Below are 27,905 nucleotides of genomic sequence, written 5' to 3' on the forward strand. Positions count from 1 at the left end.
GCCTTCGTAGTGATCTCGTAGCACAACATAGGCTACTGTGGGAGATTTCATCTTGTGTCGACGGTCCAACCTCATTCACATTTAGCGTGGAGTTTTAGTGTGATGCGACAAGTTGCTCGCGCCGCGCGCAGTGTGGAAGAAATAGATGGAGGAGCAGACAGGCGGGCGAGCGCTCATCCAACCGGAGGGGAGGGGGAGACGCATTCTCCCCGAGTACACACAAGCAGCGGCCACATCCACTGTAGACAAATCCGTGTTCAGTGACGTGTTTTGTACTAGCCTTTTTTTAATATATACACACACGCTGAACCATTTTCCATCTCAGACTTAAATTTAACCGGGACCTGAGACTTCACTCTTTTTATTTCTTTTTGCTCCTAAATTCATGATTTTTAATCACCCCTTTCGATTTAATTATTTATTTTGTTGCCTCGATAGACCCGTTATTTAGCGCCGTCCACCTCCTCTCTCCTGTTCCCTCCATCCCCTTCTCTCTCTGGGAGTGCAAGGCGCTGCGAAGCTCGGAAATTTAAAAGAGAGAGAGAGAGAGAGAGCCTGCAGGTAAGACCGCTGTAAGCTTCTTTAAAATGATTATAATTGCATTGAGACACTGTTGTTTTGACTTTGCAGCTTAATGAATGACAGTTCACCCAGGCTCATTTTCATAGCACATTGATTTGTTTCAGGTTTCCTGCAACTTAACACACTACTGACAGTGTTGATATCGTAATTCCAGAAAAGAATAATAATATTTCTCAGACTTCCACCACTCCTCTCCGTCTCCCTCTCTCTCTCTGATTAAATGCTGAATGATAATATTCCCACCTATTTTGCGCGGGCCTATAATTAGCGACCGCAACGTCTATTATGCAAATGATCATTTTAATAGCTCGTTTTTAAGCTCTGCCTGCATTCACGCCGCAGCTGTGGAGACTAAAATATCTGCTGCGTTCGCTGACATGATCGGCCGCTTCCCCGAGGATGGAGAGTTATTTCAGCGTGTGCGAATGCGAGTCTCGGTGTGTCATTCGTGTCCCAGTCCGCTGAGTTTTCTCTGTACTGGTCTCTCGATGCTAGGCGTCCATTTTCCACCGTGCAGCCTATGCAGGCAGGGTGATGTGTGTAGCGTACTCTGTTAACAAATGCACCGCAGTCCGCATCACTATAAGTCAGCTCTGCACGCTCTCGGCCCCGTGGCTCTGAGCTCGTATGTGTCTCATCAGTGTGTTATGCACCGCTTTGGAGTGCAGGGCCAGCATCTCATCTTGGCTCCATGTTGAACCTGGGCCACATCATTGCATCAGACGCGTATTTTTTCCATTATTTTCCACAGTCTTCTCTCACTGAACAACCTGTGCAGCTTCGACAGATCCAGAGGTAAAGGGCACCGAACACCTGGCACGCGATCAGCCATTCAGTATTCATCACAGCTCACATCATGTCATTGCTAAAGGAGGACTGAAACGTCTTGAATTGGAAATTATGTAGGAGTGTGCACTGCAGTATTCAGGAGTTTCTGTGCACTGTCAGCAAACAGCACAGTGACTTATACCTGTCTTCATTGTGCCTGCAGCCCATGGCAGGTTGCAGCTCTGAGTGTTTTCTCAGAAATTTTCATTATTCAATGAGAAATACGCTGTTGTGCTCGCCTACAGTGTTGATGACTGTAGCACAAGTTTATACCCACTAAGCTCAGCTTCTCACTGAGTGCTGCATCTATTCCGTTTGGGGACCAGCCTTTGGTTTTAAAAAGCCAGCATAAATGACCATCAGCGCTCTGCTTTTACACTGTTCATTTATACCCTTGTTTTGTTTTCTGTCACTTGATGTTGCAAGTTTGCTGTTGAACTTTTCCTGTGTGATCATGCCAAATGTGGGCACTGGGTGGCAGCTAAACTGAAATATTTGTGCATTTCTTAAATATTATCAGCAATGAGATAATGGATGAGAGCCTAAAATTGTTCATTTCTTAACTACACCTCAAATCATTAATTAACTGCGTGTAATTCTGTGCAAATGCATGCAGTTACTGTTTGCGCTATAACTTCAGTTGTGTGACTTAATGACAGCATAAAGTGCAAGTTTCATGTTACACACTGCACACCGAAAGGGCCTAAAAGGTTCGGTTATGTCTGATGAGAAATCAAAGGTGTCGTTTTTGTATCACGGTGCTGCCATTTGCCGCCCACCTCTTTATCAGCTATCAGTGATTCTTTCATTAAGTGATCTTGGCCCTGTCACACCCCCTCAGTTCCTCCGCCTCCCACGTGCTAAACACTGTCTGTGCCGTGTGTGTGTGATGTACGTGTGGCCTTGATGATCGTCTCTGTGGATTTTGGATCACTTTCAAAACCCCTGAGTTGGCTCTAAGATCTGCTTTTTACACTCTAAGTTGACTCACTGCAGTCAATACTGATGCGTAGCCCAAACAGGCTGTAGGTGTGATTTAACGCTGGCCAAATTATAATCATCTAATGCTCAAGCGGTCCACAACAATCGGAAAGGATCTCTAACTTTTGACTGTTTCCACTCGTTTACCTGTCTCGCTTAAATTTCACTCCTGGTTGGTCTCTTTCTCTCTCTGTCTCGCTTTCTCCCTTTGAGGAGAAGCAATTCTGCAATGATCATCACATCTGTCATGTAGCTGTTGTTCAGAGGATCAATGCCTTTGCTGCAATTTTCTTGATGGTCTGAGATTTCACACTGTTCATTCCTCTCTTTAGTGCAGGAGGAAGCCCGGTGCTGTACAAGAGCCACAAATGCCTCAGTTTGAAATACAGCCCCTTAAAAATCTAATGTTCATTCACATTACTGCATAACTTTTCATCTCTACCCTATGAGTAAAAAGAAACTCCTGCATATTTAAAGAAAAAGTCTAAACTTACACTTGTAGCAAGTCTTGCAGTATTGGGAAAGCTTACATTCAATACACAACACTGCTTATAACTCCAGTGAGCAGAGGCTTTTATCCAAAGCATTCTAAATGACTCCGTTCTCAGTGGCTATGACCCATGCATCAATTAACCCAGAGCTTTAGTGTTTTTAAGTGCTCTGCTTAAGCTTGTATAGCCTAAGAGCAGGGTTGTAAGAGCCTGTGATCGAACCGTGTTGTGTCAGTGATATGCTGTTAGCTGACCTGTCCGTGTGTGCAGGAGCATGCAGCATAAAAACACGACAGAAACTGTGTTAGCATGTCTGATAGGCCAGCACAAGGCTGGAGATACAGGTTGCAGCACCTGTAACTAAATCCCACAAACAGATTACAAAACGGTGTAGGTGTGAGTGAGAGTCTTAGTTGTTTATATTAGAATATTGAAGCTGCTCACACATGAAATAGATTATGTGACTCAGAGTAGGTGCAGACATATCACTCTACTATTAAGCCTATGAGTAAATAAATGAATGACTATCTGCTAAACATCTGTTTGAGATTAGCTGAGTGATTAACAGAGCAGACCCCAGGTCCACAAGAGTTTGCTCATTTACATTTGTCATCAACTCTTTTCCCTATTTATTTATGAAACGATCCAGAAATTATCTAGTATGCAGATCTTGAGAAAACTCTGCTCAACAGTTTCTTAAATAGGCTTATGTGTATTCTCATAAACCTAGAGATGTCACAGGAGCCAAGCGTCCTAGTGTATCGTTACACACTGAAGAAAAATGACACCCACAAGTGCAGGAAAAACCACACTCGGAAAAGCAAAAACTTCATGATGGTGACTCGTGTAGCTGCCACGAGGCAGTAAGAGTCGGGTTTGAATGTACTTTGTGTTGTTACCCTGAATTCCTAGTTTTTTGATACAGCTGGCATTACCATTGTAATCAACTGAAAGGTTTGCAATGGGTAATGTTAAATGTACAGAGGAGGTCAGGATAAGGTACAACAGTGAGTGTCTACAGCCGTGTGTAAAACATGCTGGAGACTCTGTCATGTTTGTGGCTGCGCTTCAGTCATTGGTGTTGGGGATCTTGTCAGAATTGATAAAATTGGGAAGGTAGAAAAGTACCATCAGATTTTGATCCACCATGCAGTACCATCTGGAAAGCATCTGATTGATAACAGCTTCATTTCTTAGTATGACGATGATCCCAAACACACTGCCAGTGCACTAAAAACATACCCGGATAGAAAAACACACAGTTGAACACTGTCAGTGATGGATTGGTCTCCCTTGGAGCCAAACCCTGATTATTAGTCCAGGACTGATCCATAGTAAACTCAACATTAGTGAACCAGTCTGGGATCATCAGAGAACAGAACAAAAGGCGGCCAAAATCTGAAGAAGTGCTTTGAATGTCCTTCAAGAATCCCAGAGAACTATTTCTGAAGACTACTCAAAGAAATGACAGGAACGCTTGCTTAAGAGAGTTCAGGCAGTTGAAAAATAAAGGTGGTCATACCAAATATTGACTTTCAAACTCGTTAGAATTGTGCGAACTGTTTTTGGCTTACATGCTTTATTTACATTTATGTTTGCAAGTGTTTTATTAAATCGCTGCACCTCTTCCCATTTTAATTGCGAAATGTAAAGATACAATCGGTGGCTTTTTCTGGCAACAGGCGTGTTTGGAATCCCAACACAGTCAGCTGATCCAAGCAGAGGAGGACAGAGCGTAGACGAGTAAATAAATCACCAAACATAACAAATGTTCAGGAAATCAGTTTATGTTTCACATGTCTGAAAGAAAATCTGAATATCATATTTTTAAACAACTGGCTGAGATCTATCAACGAAAAACTTGTAAATTATAACATTTATCATTTTTTTTCTTTCTTTCTTTGTTTTTCAGTTTTTACAAAAATAAAAAACACCCATAACATCACTGCATCAACCTAAGAAATAATGAAGATGATGCGGCAAGTGTTTAACTTAGTATCTTTAGTTACATATTTAGATATGCTACATATGTTGATATTCTGTTTAGTGGGGTTGAGGACTCATTTTTACCTTCTCATTAATGATGATTTCATGCATTTCTCTTACATGATGCACTGGATACCCTGTTTGTCAGACAGTTAAAACATCTTTAAATCACCTGCTTGGGCTTTAGGTAAGTTTGATATTTTGTTAACAGGAACCAAATCATAAAGAAAACAGGCACCACATTAGAACTACTCATTTATGGTGAAACCTATTAGTTATTGTTACTTTATTTGTATTTAAGTGCATTTCTTTGAACATAAATTATAAATCAACTGGAAAAAAATGAAATAAATAATAAATAATAAATAAATGTGAACTGAACTAAATATGCCACAGCATGACATTGTGTATTTAGACTTTAAGGGAGGTGCAAAAGTGAAGAGGGAGAGGGATTCAAAAACAGAATGAAGTACAATAATCATTTCATCTCAATTCTCTCATTTTATTAATCATTTGAAGCCAAATGGTAATTAAAATTAAATTAACGAGACAGTCATATAACGTATGAATCAGTAATGAAAATCTGTTGCAGGCCTAATTTAACTGCTGATCACACATTACTGGAAGATATCTCCCTGGTTAAACTGGATAGGCACTTGTTTGAGTTTCCCAAAGTCTTGTTGACTAAACTCTGTATTAGAGCAGTAATAAAATAATTATAATCCCCAGTTTTTCTATCTTTACAAAGGGCAGCTTTCTTCTTGAGTTATTTGCAAGCTTGTTTCCTGGTTAATTTGTTTCTCCCCTGCTGCACTTACATAACAGGATAACTCACTCTTTTATGTATAATAACTATAAATTTAAAGGGCAATTTTGTGTTAGAATTGCTGTCAGAAAGCGGTTTAATCTGTGAAGACTGGAATATTTAAAGTTCATGGTTGCAAGTGTCCATGTGTTTAAGCATGGATTCACGGGTTCATGAGCATCCAGTCATTCAGAGACACTTTATTTTGAGAGCCTCTTAAACCAAGGTGTTACTGCCACTGCCTCCTCAGGCACTTCTGCTCAGACAGGCAAAGCCTTGGTCACATGGAGTCAGAGGATCTTAGCAGACTCTTCATGAGGGCTTAATGGCAGTTCAGCTACACTATAAAGTACCTTTTAAAGATGACCTATTTTATGCATTTGTTGTCATCATTTTGACAGTTGTGGGTGTTAAAGGCCGCATATGTGCTTGGTTCGTTTGCATGTGGATTTCTTCCTATTTTTCTTTTTTTTTTTCTGTGCATTCGCGTGTGTGTTTCTGCATGTGAGCGTGCAAAGATGTAAATGTGCGCCTGCCAGATGTGGGAGCTCAGCAATGAGCTCAGGTGTGTAGCTCTTTCTCATGATTAAGGGGAAAAATCACTGCGGCTACCAAAAGTCACTGCTCTGAATATTTGTGCATGTTTTCCTAATGTTCACTGCCGCCATCAGGACCTCAGAATAGAATACTCGGCTTGTATTTTTAGATCTGCCATCATAAGTAGGCCTAATGCATGTTTTTGGTCAAGCACTCACTTTTGGTCAAGCACTCACTGTTAGCTTATGTCATTTTCAATAACTACAGTCCCGATTCTGGTCCTGTGGAGACCAGACATAATTCTTCCTTCCATGTGATACCCTTGTGTGTGTGTGTGTGTGTGTGTGTGTGTAGATGCTGCACTGAAAACTTCCACACTTGCCCACGCAGGACCACTGCCTTTCACATGTGTGGAAAAACTTATTACGGCTGTCATCATTTATTCAACAAGCAGTTTGGTAGCTGATTTATGCAATGAATAGCTAATGGAGCAGCTGCTACAAAATTCAAATCTCCTGTGTGATTTATGGCTGTGTTATTAGCGCCACAACTCATTGGGCATGCTTGTATTTCATACAAGCAAGGTGGCCTGCCTTGCTGGGAATGAGTCACACAGGTAGATCTGATTATATCTGAAGTTTTTTTTTTTAGGCAAGTGAGAGCCTGGTTCTGTAATGGTCCCTGCAGCCGCTTGCTTCCAAAGCCTTTGTTTCTGCAGCAAGTCCAGCTACAGCTAATTGCCCCTAGCTAGCAACATACAATGAAGGCATCACTGTGAGGGTGTTAGGTCCGGGATGCTCAGATTTATGGCAAAGGGGAATGTGTATATTACATCCACACAAACTCCAGTACTATCCAGAATTTATCACCACTCCTGCAATCATTTGCTATTACGACCAGTGTGAAAATTATTGCAGAGAAGAGCGGCTCTGAACCCACTATTTCATAATGTAAAATAGGTGATGCTGCAGTGCACTCTTATGACATCGTCAGGTTTGCAACAGTTTAAAAAAGGATCAGAATTGAGCTACAGGTACTATCTTATTTATTTCTCACATTCTTCATCCTTCAACCTGGCACCTGCATTAAGCACGGTACACAATGGCCGCTGACAGTGTGGATTTGAGATTCAGGTCTGCTATGTTAGTTGTGGTTAATGTTGCTTTGATCTGCTAGCCTCAAGCAGGGGTGAGGAGAGAGTTAGAGGTCTGGCTAAGCTCACCTCTTTCATATTCAAACTCCCCCTCCTCCTTTTTTTGTATTCCTCAGCTCAGATCAGCACTGAGTCAAGTGAAATCGCTTGTCAGATCTTGCGCAGCCCCCTTGGGAGCCACAGAGGGCATTTGTACAGATTTCTGCACATATGCAGTAGTACCCCACAGGACCTGCAAACAGAACTAAATGTGTAAAATCTTTTGTCCACATTAACGTTTGAACTAATCACTGTGACGCAACTATTGAAATAATACTGCCACTGTTAATTATCCACTATTTCCTCAGGGTGCAGTTAGAAAATCTTGGACTTTAGAAGTCATCTACTCTTCAACCAAAAAACATATACAGACTTTCTATCTATATATGCCACAAGGCACTTGAGTGCATTGTGGCCTAAACTTGAGTGCACTCCACCTGTGAGACCTCCTGGCCTAAATGAATTATAAACAGACATTAAGCTTGCATTGGCGCATCATAAATCATTTTAACCTTGTTATCTTACACAGAAATGATAACAACAGACCTGTCCATATCTTAATAAAATACACAAAATCCTTCTGCCTGCCCGTCTGTCTGCGAACTTCTACCAAGTCAGAAGTTGAGCAGCCAAACTTGGCACACAGGTACATCATAGACTCCTCAAGGTTCTTCTATATCTATATCATGTGTCACTATAATTTTATTCCAATAACATTTAAGAATTTAGATCCACAAAACCTGAAGTAAACATGATATATTATGACATCATCGTGTTTTCTGCCAACCACCTAACAATGGAGTAGAATTGCAGAGCATACACTACTCCAACATGTGCTCATTACATTCCAAATCTGTATCTCTAAATATCCAGAGCAACAACACATCTGACATTTCCTATCATGATATAAATTTTACTTTTTGATGAGAGAAAATACTTTACATCCAGCTTGGTGTAGGTGGACTGCTGCTGCTGCTGCTGACAGACAGCTGTTGCCCACTGCAAGTATTCTAAAGAGCAATTATGGGACAAACTATATTAAAATACGTTAATTCTTGATTTACAGAACATCCTGTTACTGAAAATGTAGCCTACGGTTTTTAGAGTACATACTTTGTTGGTTGTTGCCTCGTTGCCCTGTGATTGGAATGTTGTCTCTTTGATTTTTTTTTATTTTATGAAATGCAGTCATGCGGACAGTTTGTAAAGGTTGAGTAAGTTAGACTTAGAAATCTCGTTTAGGTTGGGTAAGTTCAAAGTAGTAAAGATGCCCAGTGTGTTGCAGATGGTGTATTCTTTCGGTAACACTTTGCAACACGGCTCGTTACTACGGGTCTAATTCTCCTGCAATAAAAAGGGAGTTCAATAGATTTTATTCAAAATTACATTGTAATTATATTTACATGAAAATATATAAAGGCATTACACAAGAATAAGAGGGTAACAAGTCAAACAAACCAGAAATTATATTGCAAGTAAATGTATGTAGTGCATAAGCAATTGTAAGTACTGGATAATTTCCCAGTAATGTAGACAAAGATGTACAATAGACAAACAATATTTTCCCATCTTACATTTTGGGGCAAGGTCCATATTATGTAGTGACTTAATCTTTCCTAACTTCCAGCTATTTTGCAAGGAGAGTGACACAAATTATACTGTATGTAATTTTAAGTAATGTGTGTTTACCTTTGAGCAAATGCAATATTTTCCCATTTTATGTCGGGAGTACACCATATTATGGAGTGACTTAACTTTGCCTTTTACGTCTTTATTTTTTTTACATCATTATTTAATATTCATTCAGCTAATGTGCATGATGAATTTTGTGTTATGCAGCTGTCCTTTTTTACTTACACTGTTCTTAAAATTACTTCAAATACAATGTGTGTCTCCTTTCTTATAAAATACCCAGAAGTTAAGCCACTTTATAATACTGAAAAGTCTTATTCTTTCCCCATCTCACATCGTAATTATGCTGATGTATTACCACACTTAAAATAACTTAAGCTTACAGTATAATTTGTATTTCTTTTCCTGCAAAATACCTGCATGTGTTGTTACGTATGCAGTACTTAAAATGACTTACACACTACTGAAATTTACCTACAATATAATTTTTTCTTGGTTTCCTGTAAAAAGCTGACTGAGCCCCTTAATCTAGTTTACTACCTTTAGTTTGTCCATCTAAACATTATTACAATGTTATTTACATGGAACAACAAAATACATGGAAATTCCATTTAATTACAGAAGAATTATGTCTTTGGTTGCAGGCTGTATTATAAAGTGTTACCGTTCTTTCTGCTGCAAAAATGGGTTAACTCTGGCATGTAACTGATGTCCCACTTGTGTCAGTAACACAGTAGATCATCGAGTGTATGGATTGGCCAATCAGCAGTCAAGAGTACAACCCCAGTGCTTGCAAGATTAACAACACTGTCAGTTGCAAATATCTGCTGACAAAAGACTCTGCAGAGCTCAACACTGACCACTAGGGTGTGGATGCTGTAGCCTCAAAATTATATCATGATATTTGCAATAATGGTATTTATCACTAATGATAATGATATTTATGATGACATAGAAAAGCAATACTGATTACATGATATATTAATGATTGCAGTTTGCAATACAGCAATATGTATTAGTGTAAACAAAACAAAAGATATATTCCATTGATGAAAGACTGCCTAAATCAAACTGTGAAACTGTTGCTGCAAAGTTCCAGCAGCACCACCAGAGTTATAGTCAAACAGTAGCATATAGCCAGTTCACAGAGCTCAGGTAGTGTTTTCAGTGGAGAAGTAAAAGTGTTAACATAACTGTTTAACACTTTAACAGTAACTAACCTTGTAAGGCTTCAGGAGCTGCACAATATTGTCACATAATATACTGAAAAAAAAATTCAGCCTGGGATGTTACATCTTGGGTCAAGGTTCTTAAAGCTGTTTAAGACCATCACCATATAATGTCATCAATATTTCCCATCCACTGTTTGCTCTTTCTGTCATTTGGAGTGCAACTAACCAGAGTTACAGAGATTAATTATTTACTCTGTGGTTTGTTAGGATCTTCTTCTCACATGCCATCATAGCCTGCTTATGCTCGACATTGTGTTTTTGCCTCAAGTGTTGAAACAAGTTTGTTGTTTCCATCTTTAACAAACAGTTTGGGGGGGAAAGTATTGGAAAATATCTTGCAAATTGTTGAAGTAGTGCTTGGTTATGATTACTACCTTTTTAGGTAGAAATGATCATTCTGCCTAAAAAGAAAGGCTGGTGTGGTGCACAAGTGCGTGTAAATGCATGGCTTCCCTATATTTTAATTATATTGTTATATGACACTTTTATTTTACGTAAAAGTTTATACCGGTATTTTTACAGACAATAGAAATTCCACTTTTATAAGTTCTCCATTTCAACAAGTGAACTTGCTGTTTGTGCCTTCCTTACACTGAAAAAAGCTCTGTAAAGTTACAATCTAACGTACCATTGTGTTTTTTCTGTATTTTCTAACCAGACATTGAATTTTTAAAAAAAGATAATACTGGTTGTCAGTTGTATCGTGACCATAAAAAAATATTTGGATCAAAAAAGAAGAAAAACAAAGCAAAAAAAGAAACTTTAAAGGACCGAACATAATTATTTTAATGGTGAAGGAACTACTCCTTAAATAACCAACTGTGAGTCTCTAATTCCATAGCAGTTGAATTGAATCCTTTTCATTATCGTAGGGTTTGTGATTAATGTGATTAATAATAGTGTTGTATAATAACAATATGTAGGTTTTTTTTGTCAATAATCAGGCCGTAAAGTAATATAGCCTGGTTATGGTACAGTGCTTCGCTCCTGAATGCAATCACCGCTCTGATGGTTTTTGAGGTTTTGTGATCAATAAGTGACATGATGTTATGGGGTTTAAACATTTCCACAGTAACAGCAACTCCCATCAGTCAGAGATTGTATCAGTTTAGGATTGTAGGTAGAGTAGTTCTTTTCTGCAACATTTCAAATTAAATGCATTTTTGTCAAAGATTGTTAACGTAATACGGACTTGTTGTTTCCACAGGAGCACAAAGCATTGTAGTGTCATAGCTCATAATAAGTCTACTTTGCATGGTTACAGCATTATGGCTCATTATCAAAATGCCAAAGTGGGGTTTCATAGAGCAACAAAATCCCTGCATGGAGGAGGTTTTTGGTAGAGACAGTGTTATTGCAGTCTCTTTTTTTATTGTTTTACCCGATACAACCTAGCCTAAATCAGTATATGTTTCCCCAAAGTACAAAGTCTTCTCATTTTAAACTGCAAAAGAAGCATGTCATGTTCACATACCCTTTTAACTACACCATAAAGACTTCTTTAAAAAAGCAAGACTCCTGTTAGCCTAAAGAAAAGTTACAATGCCTTCTCCCTTATCTGACCTTGAACCCCTTTAATATTTTTTGTGCAGCTCTTTAATTTTTTTTCATGGCCTCTTGTTCTTTCACGCTCTCTTGCTCTAGCTTCTGTGCCATTCTCTTCTTTCCCCTCTTTCTTAATTATTGCTGGAAAATAGAAATTACAGATAATTAAATGACAATTATGATCTCCGCCCACGCAGGGGAGTTTTTACTCGGGAGAGTAACTTTGTAGGTTATTCTTAAGGTCATTCATTACATGGAGTCAAAGACTATACACACACACACGTACACACAGATTAGATACTGTATTTTTACGCCTTGGAGATAGTGTAATCCCTTCTAGAAATGTATTTTCCACAGGGAGAGGCAGCATGTTGATAGGGTTGGAAGGTCATACGGCACGCACACACACACACACACACACAATCACTTTCGCTTGTTTGCTTACACATATTCAACCACAGTGTATAAATAATAAGCCACACTATGGTGGTGTCATTTGACAGTTTACATAATAAGATGCCTGAAAGCAGAGATACAAGGCTAACTGTCTAACCAAAGGGAGCTGAGGGGAACATTGCTGGGATTCAATAAGATTGGACTAGACCCATCCTCAGAAGCACTGGAGAGGAAATGTGCACACACACACACACACACACACACACACCGTTTCTCCTTCCATGTCTTTTTTTCTGTCTCTGAGGCAGCTCTGTTTTGGGCCTCACAATGCAAACAGGATGTAACCTATTTTGATCACGGTGCCATATTGCATCATCAAATATTAACAGACTTGACTGCACTGCATTATGTCTGCTAAATAATGTTTGCTGAATAATGTGTGCTGCTCCATCCTACCCTCGTGTTTGTTTCAAAACCCATCATACAAAGACGCTGAGAAAAGGAAATACTTCCTGTGCCCTCGGTAACGGATGCCGTTTAGTCTTTATTCATGTGTATTTATGAGCGTGTGTGTGTGTGACCCAGAGCATCTGTGTTGCTGTGGTCACACATTTATCTATTGATAAAGCTTTAGCGCGCTCGTCCTTCTGCCCGGGTCTCAGAGTCAACACGCTGTTAGTGTCTTGAAATATCTGCCTTATTTCTGCCTCTTTCTTTCCCATCTCTGCCCCTTTCTCCCTCTGTCTCCCCCCACCACCCCCCTCGCTCGATGCTGATCCAGACTTTGGAATTCAATGTTGCTATGGTAACAATGTCGGGTTGGTCCTCCCTGCCTCCCCCTCTTGCTCCTCTTATTCAGAGTAGATGCAGTTTCCTTGCTCTGGATTCATTCTTTCGTTAACCTGTAAAGCTGTCCCTCCTGTGATTACACTTTCTGTTAACAGTGTTAAAACACACAACTGAGCGTAGAGCTGAAAATGGAAAAACTAATTTGGCCATAACCCTAAGCATGGAAAATAAATCATAACTCATGCCATACACTTCACTTCCATTAATTTACAAACCGTCTACATTCCTGAATGCCACACAGGTCTGTTAGGCAGCAGTCGAGCTAAATGCTAACATCAGCATGCCTCACGGTGTAGTGATGGGATTTCCGGCTCTTTTTAGAGAACCGGCTCTTTCGGCTCGGCTCACTAAAAAGAGCCGGCTCTTTCGGCTCCGAACCGGCTCTTCAGGTTGTTTTGTTGCTTTAATTAATTTATTATTAACAATAATATAAAATTATGCACAAAAGGAATTACTAATGTAAAAAAAAGTGGTTTTATTTATATATGTTTATATATAAATATATGTGGTGGCCCCTAGAGACAAAACACGTACAAACTCCAAAACACATTTCTAGCGTTAACTGAACTTCCAAAACAGAGCTACCTAGATCACTTAAATTACACAATTGAAGGCATATGTGTATGGTTTGTGTAGTTATACACAAGTACACATATATATTCAAATAATTTTAAAAAATGTTCATTTACCTGTTACTACCACACACCAAATCCGGTCGTTGGTACTTCCTGGCTTGTGTAGCCACTAGGTAACAAAAACTCAACACTGCGCCCTAGCATCCTGGAGCACTTCTTTTGTCTTTTGTACGTGTTTTGGAGTTTTTACGTGCTTCTGAGTTTTTACGTGTTTTCGAGTTTGTACGTGCTTCAGAGTTCGTACGTGTTTTGAAGTTTGTATGGGCTTTGTCTCGAGGGGCCATCGTAAATATACATTTATTTATTCACTCCACATAAAATGTAATAAATAAATCATATAATACAAAAACCAACTATTCACATTTCAACTTTTAACTATTTAAAATTTCAGCTTTTTCATTTTAAACAAATTTAAAGTGAAACAACACAAAATACTGCAAACCACAACACAATTAAATATAAATTAAAATATGAAAACAAAAAGAAGATGCACATTCTCTGTCATATGGGCCTGCATGAATAAACTTTCTGAATCCTTTATCATCTGCAACTGAAAATAGTTGTGGATGATTACTATACCTTTCTAATGTGACGTTGTTGTCCCTGGCTCTCTTTCTCTGTCTCTCCCTCCCGCTCTGTTCCTGTGCTACAAGTGTACAAGTCCTGCAAGTGTAACTACCGCCCCTCCCCCTCTTCCCAGCGCAAAGCACAAGGCTCGCGTGCGGAGTGAAGCAGAAAAATGTGCGAGAGAGAGGGTGAGAGAAAGAAAAAAAAAAAACACGGCTCGCGATAAGGAGCCAGCTCACGTCGTTCACATCAAAGAACCGGCTCTAAGAGCCATTTCGTTCACGACGACACATCACTATCACGGTGACAGTGTGCTGATTTCAAGTACATAAAATGTTTCACCATTTTTAATTTCAGATTCAATAACCAAGGTTGGAGTGCTAATTTATCCATGAATGCTAACAAGTAAATGGTCTATATTTGTATAGTGCTTTACTTAGTCCCTAAGGACCCAAAGCGCTTTACACTACATTCAGTCATTCACACACACTGGTGATGGCAAGCTACATTGTAGCCACAGCTACCCTTGGGCGCACTGACAGAGGCTGCAGGACACTAGCACCACCGGGCCCTCTGACCACCACAAGTAGGCAACGGGTAAAGTGTCTTGCCCAAGGACACAACGACCAAAACTGTCGGAGCCGGGGCTCGAACTGGCAACCTTCCGAATACAGGACAAACTGACAACTCTTGAGCCATGATCGCCCCAAGCTTAGCTAGCTGAGTGCATCTCACATACACCTGCTAACTGTGATGTGTAATTAAATAAACATAAGACATTCACTCACCAAAGGGGATGCACAGAATTTTTGGGAGGTCCGTTAGTACATTTAATTATATAAAAGGCCAAACTGTAAAGAGGTCAAGCTCAGTGAATTAAAAACAAATTGGTGAATCCCAGCAGAAGAAGCTAGCAGTTAGCATTGGCTAGTTAAGGCAGCCACGGCACTAATAAATAAACTTTAAGCCTGAATAAAATTCAAACAGGTGAGCTGAAAAAATCTCATTGCTTGTATATGCCACTAAGGGGTAATCAGCTATTTTTGTACTATGCTTTACATTACAGCTACTTCCATTTATTACTTTCATGCCACTAGTATTAGTGCTAAGAATAATTGCCCACTTGAAGTATCTGATAATTTTCTTACTACCAGCAATCCTGCTGTAATCTTTAAAACCCAACAATGAAATAAATAAAACTAACAGGGACTGCATAGCTATCCCAAGCCTGACATACACCAGCTACTTTGTTAAGTACATCTGTTGAGTTGCTTGTTAATACAACTATCAGCTAATCCCATACCAACTCAGTGATTTAGGCATCTAGACACATTCAAGATGATCTGCTGAAGTTCAAACCAAGCATCAGAATGGGGAATCCAGGTGATCTAAGTGACTTTACTAAAGTATGGTTGTTGGTGTCAGATAGGCTGGTCTGAGAAATTTAGAAACAAATGATCTGCTGTGATTTCCCCACACAACCATTTCTGTGTTTTACAGAGAATGGAAAAACACAACATATCCAGTGAGCAGCAGTTCTTTGGGGGGAATACTTTGTTGATGTTAGAGGTCAGAATAGAATGGCCAGACCACTTCAGGATAATAGGAAGGCAGCCAAAGTTCAAACTGTTGCCTTCCACTTGTTACAAACACGGTATACAGAAGAGCATTTCTGATAACACAACATGTCAAACCTTCAAGAAAATGTGCTACAACAGCTGAAGACCACACCAAGTGCCATTCATGTCAGCTAAGAACATGAAACTGAGGCTACAAATCCCACAGGCTCATCAAAATTAGACAGTAGAAGATTAGAAAAACATTGCTGCAACATTCAGAAGGTAAGGTGAGAATTTGACATTAGCAGTGTGAAAGTATAAATAGTAAATTAAGTGGTTCTTGTAGACCGCCCTTCTGTTCTACTCAAAGTGCTTTATACAACATGGCCCATTCACTCATTCATACAAGTATTGTTTGCTACACATAAGTGCGTTCTATCTAACATACTCCATGGAAGACATGGGAGAGCCACTTGGGGTTCAGTATCTTTCCCAAGGATACTGAGACATGCAGACCGGAGACCAGAGGAGCCAGGGATCGAAACACCAACCTTCCGATTGGCCTCCTGAGCTACAACCACCCACTGATAAATTATTAAGTATTAATGGTTCAGGCTGCTGCTGGTGGTGGGATAATGTTGTGGGGGATATTTTCTTGGCACACACTGGGTGCCTTAACACCAGCTTTAAGAAGGTCCAACCCATTACTCTCGAGATGGACCTTACAAATAGGCTGGTGAATGTATAACGTTGTTGTAGAGCTGTGCATTTGAGGAACTGCATGTTTCTATTTCAATCCACGGATGTTGCGACTTGGTTCCAAGCAAATATTGAGCATATTATAAATCTTACTTGGGATAACTTAAATTAATTCATAATAACTTAAAAAATTTTATGGAAGTCTTCCCAAATGACCACATGCCAACAGAAATATCATTTTTCTCAAATATAAGGATATGAAGGATACCCTGGCCCTAACCCTACTGTTGAGCTGGCAAAATGAAATTTTAATTTAAGGAAAGTAATGTAATGTGCCACATTTACTTTTTCATAATATGTCGTTGACCCAAAAATCACAGCAACAATAAGAGTCCATTTACTAATTTAGTCCTAATTTATACAGCTCTTTGTTATCCATGATACCAGCTAAAAAGTCTTATAAATGCACATGGGAAAAAAGTTAAATACAGCAATGGATCATGTCAACCGTTACGTAATAGCTCTCATCTGCAGAGTCATGACTTAATATTTACTGCTGTACATAAATGTAATACAGTGCAATATATTTCTGTCTTTGTTCATGTGCAGCAGCAGAGCAGTGACCATGGACTTCTATCTGCAAGTTTCCTGCTAACAGCAGACGAGCAGAGGGCGGGACAACCGTCCACAACTTCCACCAGCACCAACTTTCCAGTGAGTCGAAAAGAAAGAGAGAGAAAGAGACAGAGGCAAGAGAGAGGACAAGAGCAAGAAGGAGAGAGGAGAGCGGGTGAACACAGTCGATGGATGCTGTCCGGATCGAGGGGACAGCACGTTCTTCACTGACGAGGAAAAGAAAGATTTCAAAATTGAGTCGAAGGATAGAAACTCGCCGTCAGGTAGGTCTCACTTTGTCACTCTCTGCACCGTCAGGTTTAGCACATTTGTGTCTGTGAAAAGGAAACTTTTAACACAACAGAAATATCTGTGGAGGTAACTCTGCGATACTGAGGCAACTTTCTGTCTTTCACACTTGCCTGGTTCAATGTGAAAGGCTGTAAGTGAATTATGTAATGTGTGAGTGTATACATGGATGTTTGTATGTAAGAGGTTCACCAACATTGCCTCTGTAATAGAAGTAGGTGCAAGGTGATCCCATGTTTCATCTGCTGTGTGTGTGTGTGTGTGTGTGTGTGTGTGTGTGTGTGTGTGTGTGTGTGTGTGTGTGTGTGTGTGTGTGTGCATCGAGCCCTGCTGATACCGAGGGGGAGAACATTGTCAGGGTCATGAATATGGAGTAGACTGAGTTTGGGAGGGTGAAATCTGTTGTGCTTCACATCAATTCTGTCTTGTTAAGCAGAGTCAGCAGAGTCATCAAACTCTCCTCCAAGGACACATCATAGAGCCACTTATGCACCTCCCACATCCGCCTACACCTCGCGCTCATCTTTTCTCATCGCCTCCCTCTCTCCCTCCCACCGGTGCCCCTCGCCTCCTCCTGCTCCTCATCATCTCACCTTCTTTGTTTGCTGTCTTTTTTAATAAACTGCACTTTGTTAAGTTCTTCCTTGTTCTCCTGCTCTTCGATAAATGCTTTTTATTTGCACTCCTGATGCCCACTCTCTCCAACTTTCTGGTTTCCCTTAAAGGCATGGTGTGTGAGAAGGGGATCCAGATCCTTCTCACCACCGTGGGGGCATTCGCTGCCTTCGGCCTGATGACGGTGGCAATAGGCACGGACTACTGGCTGTACTCCCGTGCCCTCATCTGCAACAGCACAGCCAACGTGACCCAGGATGACCCTCATAATAAGGACAAGAAGGACCCTGGTGCTCTCACCCACTCCGGTCTATGGAGAATATGCTGCTTGGAAGGTAACAAAAGAGCTTTCATGGACAGGAATCTGTGTGCGGGATTTGGACTTAAGTAGATGCATGTTTGAAAAAGTTTGAAGTTTATAGCTACTTTCTGGATCTTTAGGTTCATATTCAACTGAGAGAGATAATAGAGTTGCAGGGTGGACGGGCACTCACAGTATTGTTTGACTTTAAGTTATGGTCGTGGTGGTTTCAGACTGGATGCTATGCAGACAGCAGATGAATTGAACCACTGTTTAAATCACGTTAATCACTGCATGCTGTAATTCTGATACTCTGTTTATTATACTGTATTTATTGGCTCTTTTTTTAATTTTCTATATTCAACTATTTAACTTTCAAGCTGGTGGCCTGAAACCCGCTCCTGAGGTCCAACTAGAAAATCGTATCTCATTGAAATGTTAAAGCTTATAAATGGGAATACATTTCCCATTATTCAGTCACATATTTTTTAATAGTATGCATTGTTCTTCTGTTAAATGGGATCAGAGTCTAACAGCAAGAACCTCTCACTTGACTTTAGAAAAACTTTGTTCAGGAGGGCGCAGCACTGCAGCAGCACCAACATACACATTTCATTTGTATTTGGTCGACCGTGCCACAGGGCCAAAAAAACAATTTTGCATAATTGCAATATAATTACGTGATACTGAAGCGTAACCCTCATCCAAAATAATCCATTAATCATTGTCTGTGATTCAGGATGCATTCATTCAAGTCAATTGCTGAAACAAAAGCCTCTGTTCACCCATCGGCTTCTCATTTCAAGTGGCGGAAGATACAGAATCTGGCAGCAACCATCTCTCAATCTTCACTTCTTGTGTCACTGCAACACAAGCTGCTAATTCATTATACATTACACTGCCTGCCTGACACTCTACAGTAAAAGCTGGGATGGAGTTAACAGTGAAGAAGCAAAGGGGTGGTGTGAGTTTGCGATCTGTGCCTTTGCTCACATGCAGACTGAGGTAAAAGCTTTTTTTTGTCTCCAGGAAAACCGCTTGGCTCTCTTTATAAAGCATCCCTGGCCCATCCTGGGCTTGGTCATTGTACAAAGCTAATTTGTCCTCATCTCTAAGCTTCCTGATAGCAAAGCAGCCAATTAGAGATAAGCTCTAGCCCTTGCAGCTCTGCTGCAGTGCACCCCCACCCACTCTTTCCCTCACCCCTTTCTCTCTCAGTTTTTTCCACTTGCTATCCCTCTGCCTTCCTCCCCCAAAACATTTTTACATTTCATCTTTCACTGGTTTGTCCTCATCTTTGCCTCCTTGTAGTTTCCTCTCGTTTTCAGCCTTTTCTGCTGCAGTAAAGCTGACAGAGTCTTGGCGTGGCTTAGAGGTCAAGTATCCTTGATGTCTGTGGAGTATTCAGCCAAGATAGATGCTCAGTAGTTGTGCAGTGATGCAGTGAGGTGTAGAAGGGGTGGAAATGCAGGACATGCTAGCTCCAAAAGATTTATGCCTGCAGGTGGGTGGCACATTGTGCTGTGGATATAGACGTGTCCTGTCCTCTTCTCCCCTCTGCAGACTCATTCAAGGTGGGGTTGCACTGACTTACCAGTCAATGAAGATTTTATCTGTCTGTGTGATTTTTTGTTAGATAATCCCACAAATGTGTGAGCCGATACTGAACATGTCAGCTGCCAGAGTCACTTAGCACAGCTGTGTTTGAGGTCATGTAGTGAGATAATATTGGAAGCACGTTCACATACACTCATTGAATACTTTATTCAGTTGACCCTTTTGTCTTCAGAGCTACCTTAATTATTTCCTGGCACAAATTCAACAAGGTGCTGGAAATGTTCCTCTGAAATGTTGCTCCATATTGGATTGACAGCGTCACACAGCTGATGGGAATCCATGAAATGAATTGAGAGATGTATATATTGGTTGTAATGAGGTTTATTACACGAAGCAGTCCTCTGTCCTCTCATATCAATGAAGCATTTTCACCTAAAGAACTGCTGCACATTGGATGTTTTCTGTTTTTCAGACAATTCTCTGTAAATCCTAGAGATGATTGTGTAGGAAAATCCCAGCAGATCAGCAGTTTCTGAAATACTGACTAGCCTATTTGGCTACTGAAACGTTTTATTCACTCTCTCTGCCTCTTAGGGCAGCAGACCACATGAACCAGTGTTTCTAAAACTAACTCTTACATTTATATAAGACTATAGATATAGAATACTCTAAGAACGTGTGTGCATAAGGTGGTATTTTCACAGTCCTGGATTTGTGGTTTAATAAAGGACGATGGAAAATGCCAACATAGACTAATGCAGGGTTTCAAAAATGCCTGATCCATGTGGCTCATCCAGTATTTCCCTCCCATTGTACCACCATCTGTTTCTTTACAGACCTACCTGTGGAAATGTAGGAGCACTGAGAGACCATCTCACCCCACATCTGTTCGTCTCTCCCTCAGTCTGTGTCTCTTCATTTCATCACTCCACCTTTCTCAAAATCCATCCACCAACAACAGTGGTGGGCTGTCATCATCGTTCCGTGCGTCCCTCCGTTCGTCTGTCTGTCTACATTCAAGACCCCGCCGGGTAGTTATCGGTCTGCCTGTGTGTCTGCTTGTATGTATTTACGTTGTGCCTGTGCGTTCACTGTGTTTGTGACATTACTAACATAAGCTGTAATTACAACAAGAGTCATTAACCTCGATGATGTTCCTAAACAATATTCCCAAATTTACCATTCAGCGCATTTGCTTGGATTCATTTTCGAATCACGGTACAACATTTTCCAGGTCAATCAGTCTTTTCATCAAGAGGATAGAAACTGTTCTCATAAGGCTTCAGCTTTGAGTTGTTGCCTTTTGTTGAGTCTGGTCACCATTTTTCTTCTTGTCTGTCTCAGGAGTGAAGAGAGGAGTGTGCTCTCAGATTAACCACTTCCCAGAGGATGCAGACTTTGACCATGATGGGGCAGAGTACGTCCTACGTAAGTTATTACCTGAAGTGCCAGGCGTGGGTGATGTAGAGGGGGAACAAAAAAACAACCTGAGAACAAATTAAGAGCAAAGTATAAAATGACGCCTTGATGCTTTAAACTTGGCGTTTTATTGCTCATTCTCTCAATCAAGAAGAAATAAACACGTGACAAGGTTTACAAAGCCATGAGAGAAGGGGTGCCCTAGTTCATGCTCAATGCCCTGCAGTCATGTCTTTCTGCACTGATATGATGCATGTGTGCCCGTGCATACGTAAAGAAAAGCTTGTGCTCTGTTTACAATGTTGCAGAGGCATTTTGCTGGCATTTAGGTGGCATTTTCTCTCCTGTGGCCTAGTTGTCCTAGATGAGAGAGGCATGTTAATGTGTGTGTGTGTGTGTGTGTGTGTGTGTGTGTGTGTGTGTGTGTGTGTGTGTGTGTGTGTGTGGTTGGCAGGCCTCCTGAAAGGACCGGGGGCCACATGGGAAGGGTTTGATTCAGTTGGGTGCCTAGAACTGAGCAATTAATTTCCTCAAAAAAGTATTCTGTGTATTTTATTTAAAGCAAATTTCAACATATTTAATTATTTCATAGCATTTTTACCCATTTTTCTCACATTTTCTAAGCCTTGGTTAACAAGGACATAGAATGTTTTTCTCCACCTGTCACTACAGTAGGAGCACAGAAACAGGTTGGCTATAATTTCTTCCTTGTAATCCTTATAGGGAAATATGCTTCTTACAGTTTCAATGTTAGATGATCATATTAAGCATAGCGAAAGAAATCCCAGTGAGCCAAAAGGTCAGGGGTCAGACAGCACTAAACGCTTGGTTTCCAATGGGTTTTCTACTCTTGTGTGGAGTTGATGTCAGCTCAGAACGATTTTCCTTATATTTCTTATTTTAACATGGCTTAGGTTACCATGCCATACCACTTTATTTATAAAACACTACAGTGCGGATCAAAGTGCTGCACAATAACAGCAAACATAAAAGACCAAAGGGTAAAAGTTACAGAACACACTGGGTCAAAGGCCATGGCGTAAAAATGTGTCTGTAAACAAGAGTTAAAAACAGCAAGTGAAGGAGACTGCCTGAAGTGCGATGGCAAATTGTTCCACATACATGGAGCCGAGGCTGTGAAAGCTCTATCGTCTTTGAGTTTGTGTTGCATCTTTGTAACAAGCGAAGTCGTCTGGTCTGCTAACCTGAGAGAACGAGACGGGATGTAAGGATGTAACAGCGCACACAGCTGAAACGGGGGAAACAACCACTTAGAGAATTAAAAACAAATAAAAGGATTTTAAAGTGGATTTGTAAAGGCTCTGGAAGCCAGTGTAGAGAAGCTAAAATTGGAGTGTTATTGGTTGCACCAGATAAAAATCTAGCGGCAGCGTTCTGCACCAGTTGTAGGAGGTGCAAAGGAGCGTGAAGTCAAGCTAATTCCTATGAAAAGTGCATTGCAGTAATCGAGAGGAGACGTAATAAAAGCATGTATTAATGTTTCAAGGTTTGCATATGGACAGGAGAGGCTTGATTTGTGACAGCAGCCTCAAGTGGAAAAGGCAGGAATTAGACACTGTGTTCCCATGAGGATCGAACTATAGAGAATGATTCATTTTCACACCTAAATTAGTGATAATGAATTTCTTATATAAGGTCAAGAAGAAAATGTGACACAGGAGGTGCAGTTGGTGCCACTGGAACAACATAACTTCTGTCTTGCTCTCATTAAAATTTGGAAAATTTAATCAATAAGCCAGTTAAGGAAAGGCTGGACAGGACATGCACCAATGTGTTTCACTATAAAAATAAACTTCATAGTCATAGTCAGTCATAACAGTTAAAGCAAATATTATGGGTACAAAGAGAAAGATGGAGGTCCAAAAATGGAGCCTTGTGGTACTTTTTTCAGACAGAGAATAAATGTTTTCTTTAAATGTGAAAGTGCTACAAATGAGCATAAAAAATTTAGTCCTAGTTGTCGTAGTGCCAGGATACACTCGTTAAGGCTGCAATAAACACTCTCTGAGCACCTACTTTGTCAAAAACACATCAGAAGAGCAATTTGTAAATTTGCCTGCAGCACAGGCACAACAATTGCATGTTGATTTAATGAAGAAGCCAATCACAGTTGCAACAATGATCTTATTTTTTGTATAGGGTTTTTCTAACAGACCCATTTCAGAATAAAATGCTTGTGATACTCTGTTAGAAAACCTATGACATAATTGACTGTTCTGTCCTGTATACAAGAGCTAAATAACTTGTGCTTATTTAGGCAATTTGATTATATTACACAGACTTTACCAAAAGCAAGTTTTGATCTGGTGAAAATCTTCTATTCATTAAGTTTCTTGATGTCATGTTGCACAGTAATAGCTTCTTGCTTGTTTCATTTACTCTTCATCTTCCATTCTTTTAGGGGTAGTCAGGGCTTCCAACATCTTCCCCATCCTTAGTGCCATCCTTCTGCTGATGGGAGGAGTTTGCATTGCTGCTAGTCGTTTCTATAAAAGCAAAAGGAATATTATCCTGGGGGCAGGGATCCTCTTCGTGGCTGCAGGTAAGTGAGGACCGTTTTACATAACTCTGTATGTAGCTCAGTATCTGTGCTTGTGTGCACATGTCTTCATGTATTTATCTACACTGCTAAAAACAAAATACAGGAACACGTTTTTATAGTAGTGCCAAGTCAGTTACACCTCTGGGATATTGATCTGGTCGGTTAAGTAGCAGAGGGGGTTGTTAATCAGTTTCATCTCTTTTGGAGTTAATGAAATTAACACGGATGCACTAGAGGGACAACAGTGAGACAACCCCCTAGAGAGGAAATGACATTTTTCCCTCCTTATTTTTCCTGACTGTTTTTTCACTAGTTTTGCATTTGGCTAGGGTCAAAAATTACCTACAGCAGGCCTCTAGTATGAATGTGCCTGACCAAATAATCAAAAACAGGCTTCATGAGGGTGGCCTCGGGGCCTGACATTGTCTAGTGGGCCCTGTCCTCACTGTTCAGCGCTGTGGAGCCCGATTTGGTTAGCATTTGACATAGAATACTAGAATTTGCAGGTCCATCATGGGCACCATGTGCTTTTCATAGATCAGACCAGGTTCACCCTAAACACATGAGAGATGTGAAAGGGTCTGGAGAAGAACGTTATGCTGCCTGTAATAGCATTCAGCATGACTGTTTTGGTGGTGGATCAGTGATGGTCTGGGGAGGCGTATCCATGGAGGGATGCAAGGACCTCTACAAGCTAGGCAACAGCACCCTGACTGCCATTGGGTATCAGGATATAGTCCTTGGGTCCACTGTCAGGCCATATGCTGGTGCAGTGGGTCCTGGGATCGTCCTGGTACATGACAATGCTCATCTGCTGAGAGCATGGAGGCAGTTCCTGGAGGATGAAGGAATTGATACCATTAACTGGCTCCCACCATCACTTGATCTAAATCCAGTAGATTTAATGTCTGGGACATTCTGTTTCAGTCCTGCATCATTTTTTCACTTCGGTTTTGCAGTGTCTTTGAATTCAGCTCTCTGTAGGATGACAATTTTCTTCTCCTTGAAATGCTGTAGGATCCGTTTGTACCTAACGCATTACCCAGTCCATATCAGTGTAGATATCCTGCATTTTTTTCCATTGAGATCTGATTGGTTTTAAATGGTTGTTATACCTTTTTTTAGCAGGGTAGATGTGTGAACAGTGTTCTGGAGAATATCATGTGGCACAACAGTTTCTATGCTTTGTTTGGGGGTACCTGTCGCTGCCAATTTAATGGCTACCTGTTGTTTTTATTAACAAATGTCAGACAAATTTATGTATTAGCACTGTATGCAGGCCCATGTTTGTGTACATCTTTTATAAATATCGTATTTCTGTGCTGTCGCAGGTCTGAGCAACATAATTGGTGTGATTGTCTACATCTCGGCTGCACTGGGGGACATTTCTCCGAAGAAGGATGAGGATAAGAAATGGCAGTACTCCTATGGTTGGTCCTTTTACTTTGGAGGCCTTTCCTTCATTATGGCTGAAATGGTGGGGGTGCTGGCTGTCAACATCTACATCGAGAAGAACAAGGAGCTCCGCTGCCGTTCTCGCACCGACATTTTCAAAAGTACCACGCACGCCATGCTCCGCCTGCCCAGCTACCGCTTCCGCCGCCGCTCTCGCTCCTCATCCCGTTCGACCGACCCTTCCCGCTCCCGAGACCCCTCGCCTGTGGGGGGAGGTGGAGGAAAGAACTTCGGGCTGCCCCCCTCTGCACTACTTTCCCAGGGCCCCATTTCAGTGTCCACTCTACCCAACCCGCACTCTCGCTCCCACACAGCCCTGGCTGGAGGAGACATCTCCCTGTACACGTTGTCCCGTGACCCCAAGCTGGGAGGGTTGCCGCCCATGTATGGAACGGTGGACAGGGCCACGCTCTACCAGCTCCACAACTGCTTTCCAAAGGATGGAGGCGTAGGGGGAGGGGGGGTGATGATGAGCGGTACTCTCCCATCACTCAAGTCCCACAACCCTTCCAATTCTTCCAACTCCAATCCACCAATTCCCAACTCTGTGGGCTCTGGCCCTCCGCCCTTCACCTCATCCACAGTCGACAGGGAGCGAGGGATGGGGACTCTGGACAGGCTGAAGGGAGACAGGGAGAGCAACTCTAACACCCTCAATAGAAAAACAACACCTGTGTAGAGGAAGGGTATTAGAGGGGTAGGTGAGGAGGGAGGAGGATGGGTAGTAAAGAAAGAGGGAAGCCAGAAAGGAGCACTGCAGGCTCAACAGGAGGTAGAAACACAGGCAGACAGGTAAAACGCTACATCTCTCCCTCCATGTTCACTGTTATTTAGTCTACTCAATCTCACTGAGGATAAAAAGAAGAGTAATAACAGAGCGATAATAACAACAACAATGAACTTTCACAATAAAACTATTTTGATATTTTAATGTGCTAGAAATGATTTATTTTGTTAATGATCAAACGCAATTAACCTTGGGCTATTATGAAAATGTTTCACATAATTTTTGTGCAATATTACCGCTAATTTAACCAGGCCATCATTGATGTAAAATTGTTGTTGTGATTATTCTTAGAGTTATTACAGGCTAGCTGTATGTGCAAACACTATAATTTAGAATGAAATTTTAATTTTCACATTTTCTTTTCCTTTATGACTTTTACTGTGAATCTCTTCCATGCAGAGCCACTGGGACTAACAGTGAGCTGTAATATGTCAGTGTCCAGCATGAGTGTGCACAATAACGTGGGAGAATGAGAGCCTGTATAATTATTTTTTCTTTTTTAACCCAAATGTTGTATGATTTTCATTTATATGATGAAGTCAGATGTGAATACTGTAAATTGTCTTCCAATATTGATACTGAAAGAAATGCAACAATAATGTGAGTGACTGCGACAGCTCACCAACTTCATTGTTATTATGAGTCTGAGTTTTCTATGGGCCTCTGTTAGTCTTATTTCCATTCTAATCAGTGTGAACAGTAGTAATTGTAGCTCTAGTCGTGTTGAAGATGTTTGTTCTTGGGCATTAACAGAACCTCTGCTCAGACGTAGCAGGAAAAAAAAAAGAGACATAGAATTACACATTTGTACAGAATCAGGTGAAGGTTGCTGCCTGAGGAGAAAAACAAAACAAAAAAAAGCAGATTTTTTCTATGAAAAGTCCCAAAGTGACACATGCAAATCATCATTTTCAGTGGCAAAAAAGAAAAACACTCTGTATATGTGGGTTAAAGGGTTTAAAAAAGATACCTGTACATTGTAATTATGCATACATATATTTGTAACGTCTATAGACATGTTTCTCGGGACCACTGTTCAAAATGGGTATGCATTTTGGAACGAGCCGGTTTGGCTTAAGTGTTTTGCTCCCAGTGCCGTCCCTGGACTCTTGTCGGGTGGTTTCAACCGCCAACCCTGGCCCGCCATATCTGCCCATTTACGGCCACACGATCAGTGTTTTCCCTACTTTATCACCAATGGCGGCTTCACCACAGACAACCCCTTAAGCTCCCCAAAGATTCCTTTCACTGTGCTTCCCCAGTAACTCCTGAGTCTGAACTCTGCGCTGTTTATGTTGATGAGAATGTAGACACATGTAACACCCAGCCATCCCACCCTCTTCCAAACTGTCCCGAGTGACTGCAGATCTAGGTGGAGACTGTGGATTCACCTGCTACGTGGTATAATGAAGAAACAAAAACAATGACCAGATGCTTCCAGATTATTTTCATTTGTTTGATTTCATTTCAGAAAAAGAAAAAAATGTGATTAAAAATGCACACAGATAGCATTTATGTGGGCAATATGAATAGTATGTAGTTGAGAATAGATATATCTAGATAAATGATTATGGTTTATCTAAATGTGTGATAAACTTAAAACACTGTATTGCACGAAGTTTATAAAAAAAAACAATAACAGAAATATTTACAGAGTACTGTCTTTTTTTTCTTTTTTTGTTGTTCAGTAGAACCTCAGAAGTAGACTGAAAAAAAAGGTGGAATATTCTGATTTTTTACACGAGTAAATGAAGCAATACAATATTTT

The 27,905-nt window shown here is 40.7% G+C and overlaps 1 protein-coding gene across 5 annotated transcripts; it reads left to right on the top strand.

The window, feature by feature from the left end:
- Window positions 1-202: 202 nt before the first annotated feature.
- Window positions 203-27,784, top strand: cacng8b (calcium channel, voltage-dependent, gamma subunit 8b). 5 transcript variants are annotated; one of them, XM_084943327.1, is made up of 6 exons: window positions 203-572; window positions 17,126-17,415; window positions 18,166-18,390; window positions 21,258-21,341; window positions 23,755-23,895; window positions 25,227-27,784. In XM_084943327.1, the coding sequence occupies exons 3-6, from the start codon at window positions 18,168-18,170 to the stop codon at window positions 26,027-26,029; spliced, it is 1,251 nt and encodes a 416-aa protein (XP_084799453.1). In that variant the 5' UTR covers window positions 203-572; window positions 17,126-17,415; window positions 18,166-18,167; the 3' UTR covers window positions 26,030-27,784. The 5 variants fall into 5 exon arrangements, with proteins under 5 accessions (XP_084799453.1, XP_084799452.1, XP_084799455.1 ...); XM_084943326.1 differs by having other exon boundaries at window positions 203-561; XM_084943329.1 differs by lacking the exon at window positions 203-572 and adding an exon at window positions 944-1,377.
- Window positions 27,785-27,905: the final 121 nt, after the last annotated feature.

The sequence above is a fragment of the Perissodus microlepis genome, chromosome 11 (assembly GCF_051167445.1).
Source record: "Perissodus microlepis isolate ML-2025 ecotype Zambia chromosome 11, ASM5116744v1, whole genome shotgun sequence".
NCBI classification, from domain to species: Eukaryota; Metazoa; Chordata; class Actinopteri; order Cichliformes; family Cichlidae; genus Perissodus; species Perissodus microlepis.

Excerpts from the sequence above, each read along its gene's own strand:
- cacng8b (XM_084943327.1), top strand. The coding sequence starts at position 18,168 with ATGGTGTGTGAGAAGGGGATCCAGATCCTTCTCACCACCGTGGGGGCA. Across the intron at positions 18,391-21,257 it reads GAGAATATGCTGCTTGGAAG|GAGTGAAGAGAGGAGTGTGC; the intron begins GTAACAAAAGAG and ends TGTCTGTCTCAG. Across the intron at positions 23,896-25,226 it reads GATCCTCTTCGTGGCTGCAG|GTCTGAGCAACATAATTGGT; the intron begins GTAAGTGAGGAC and ends GTGCTGTCGCAG.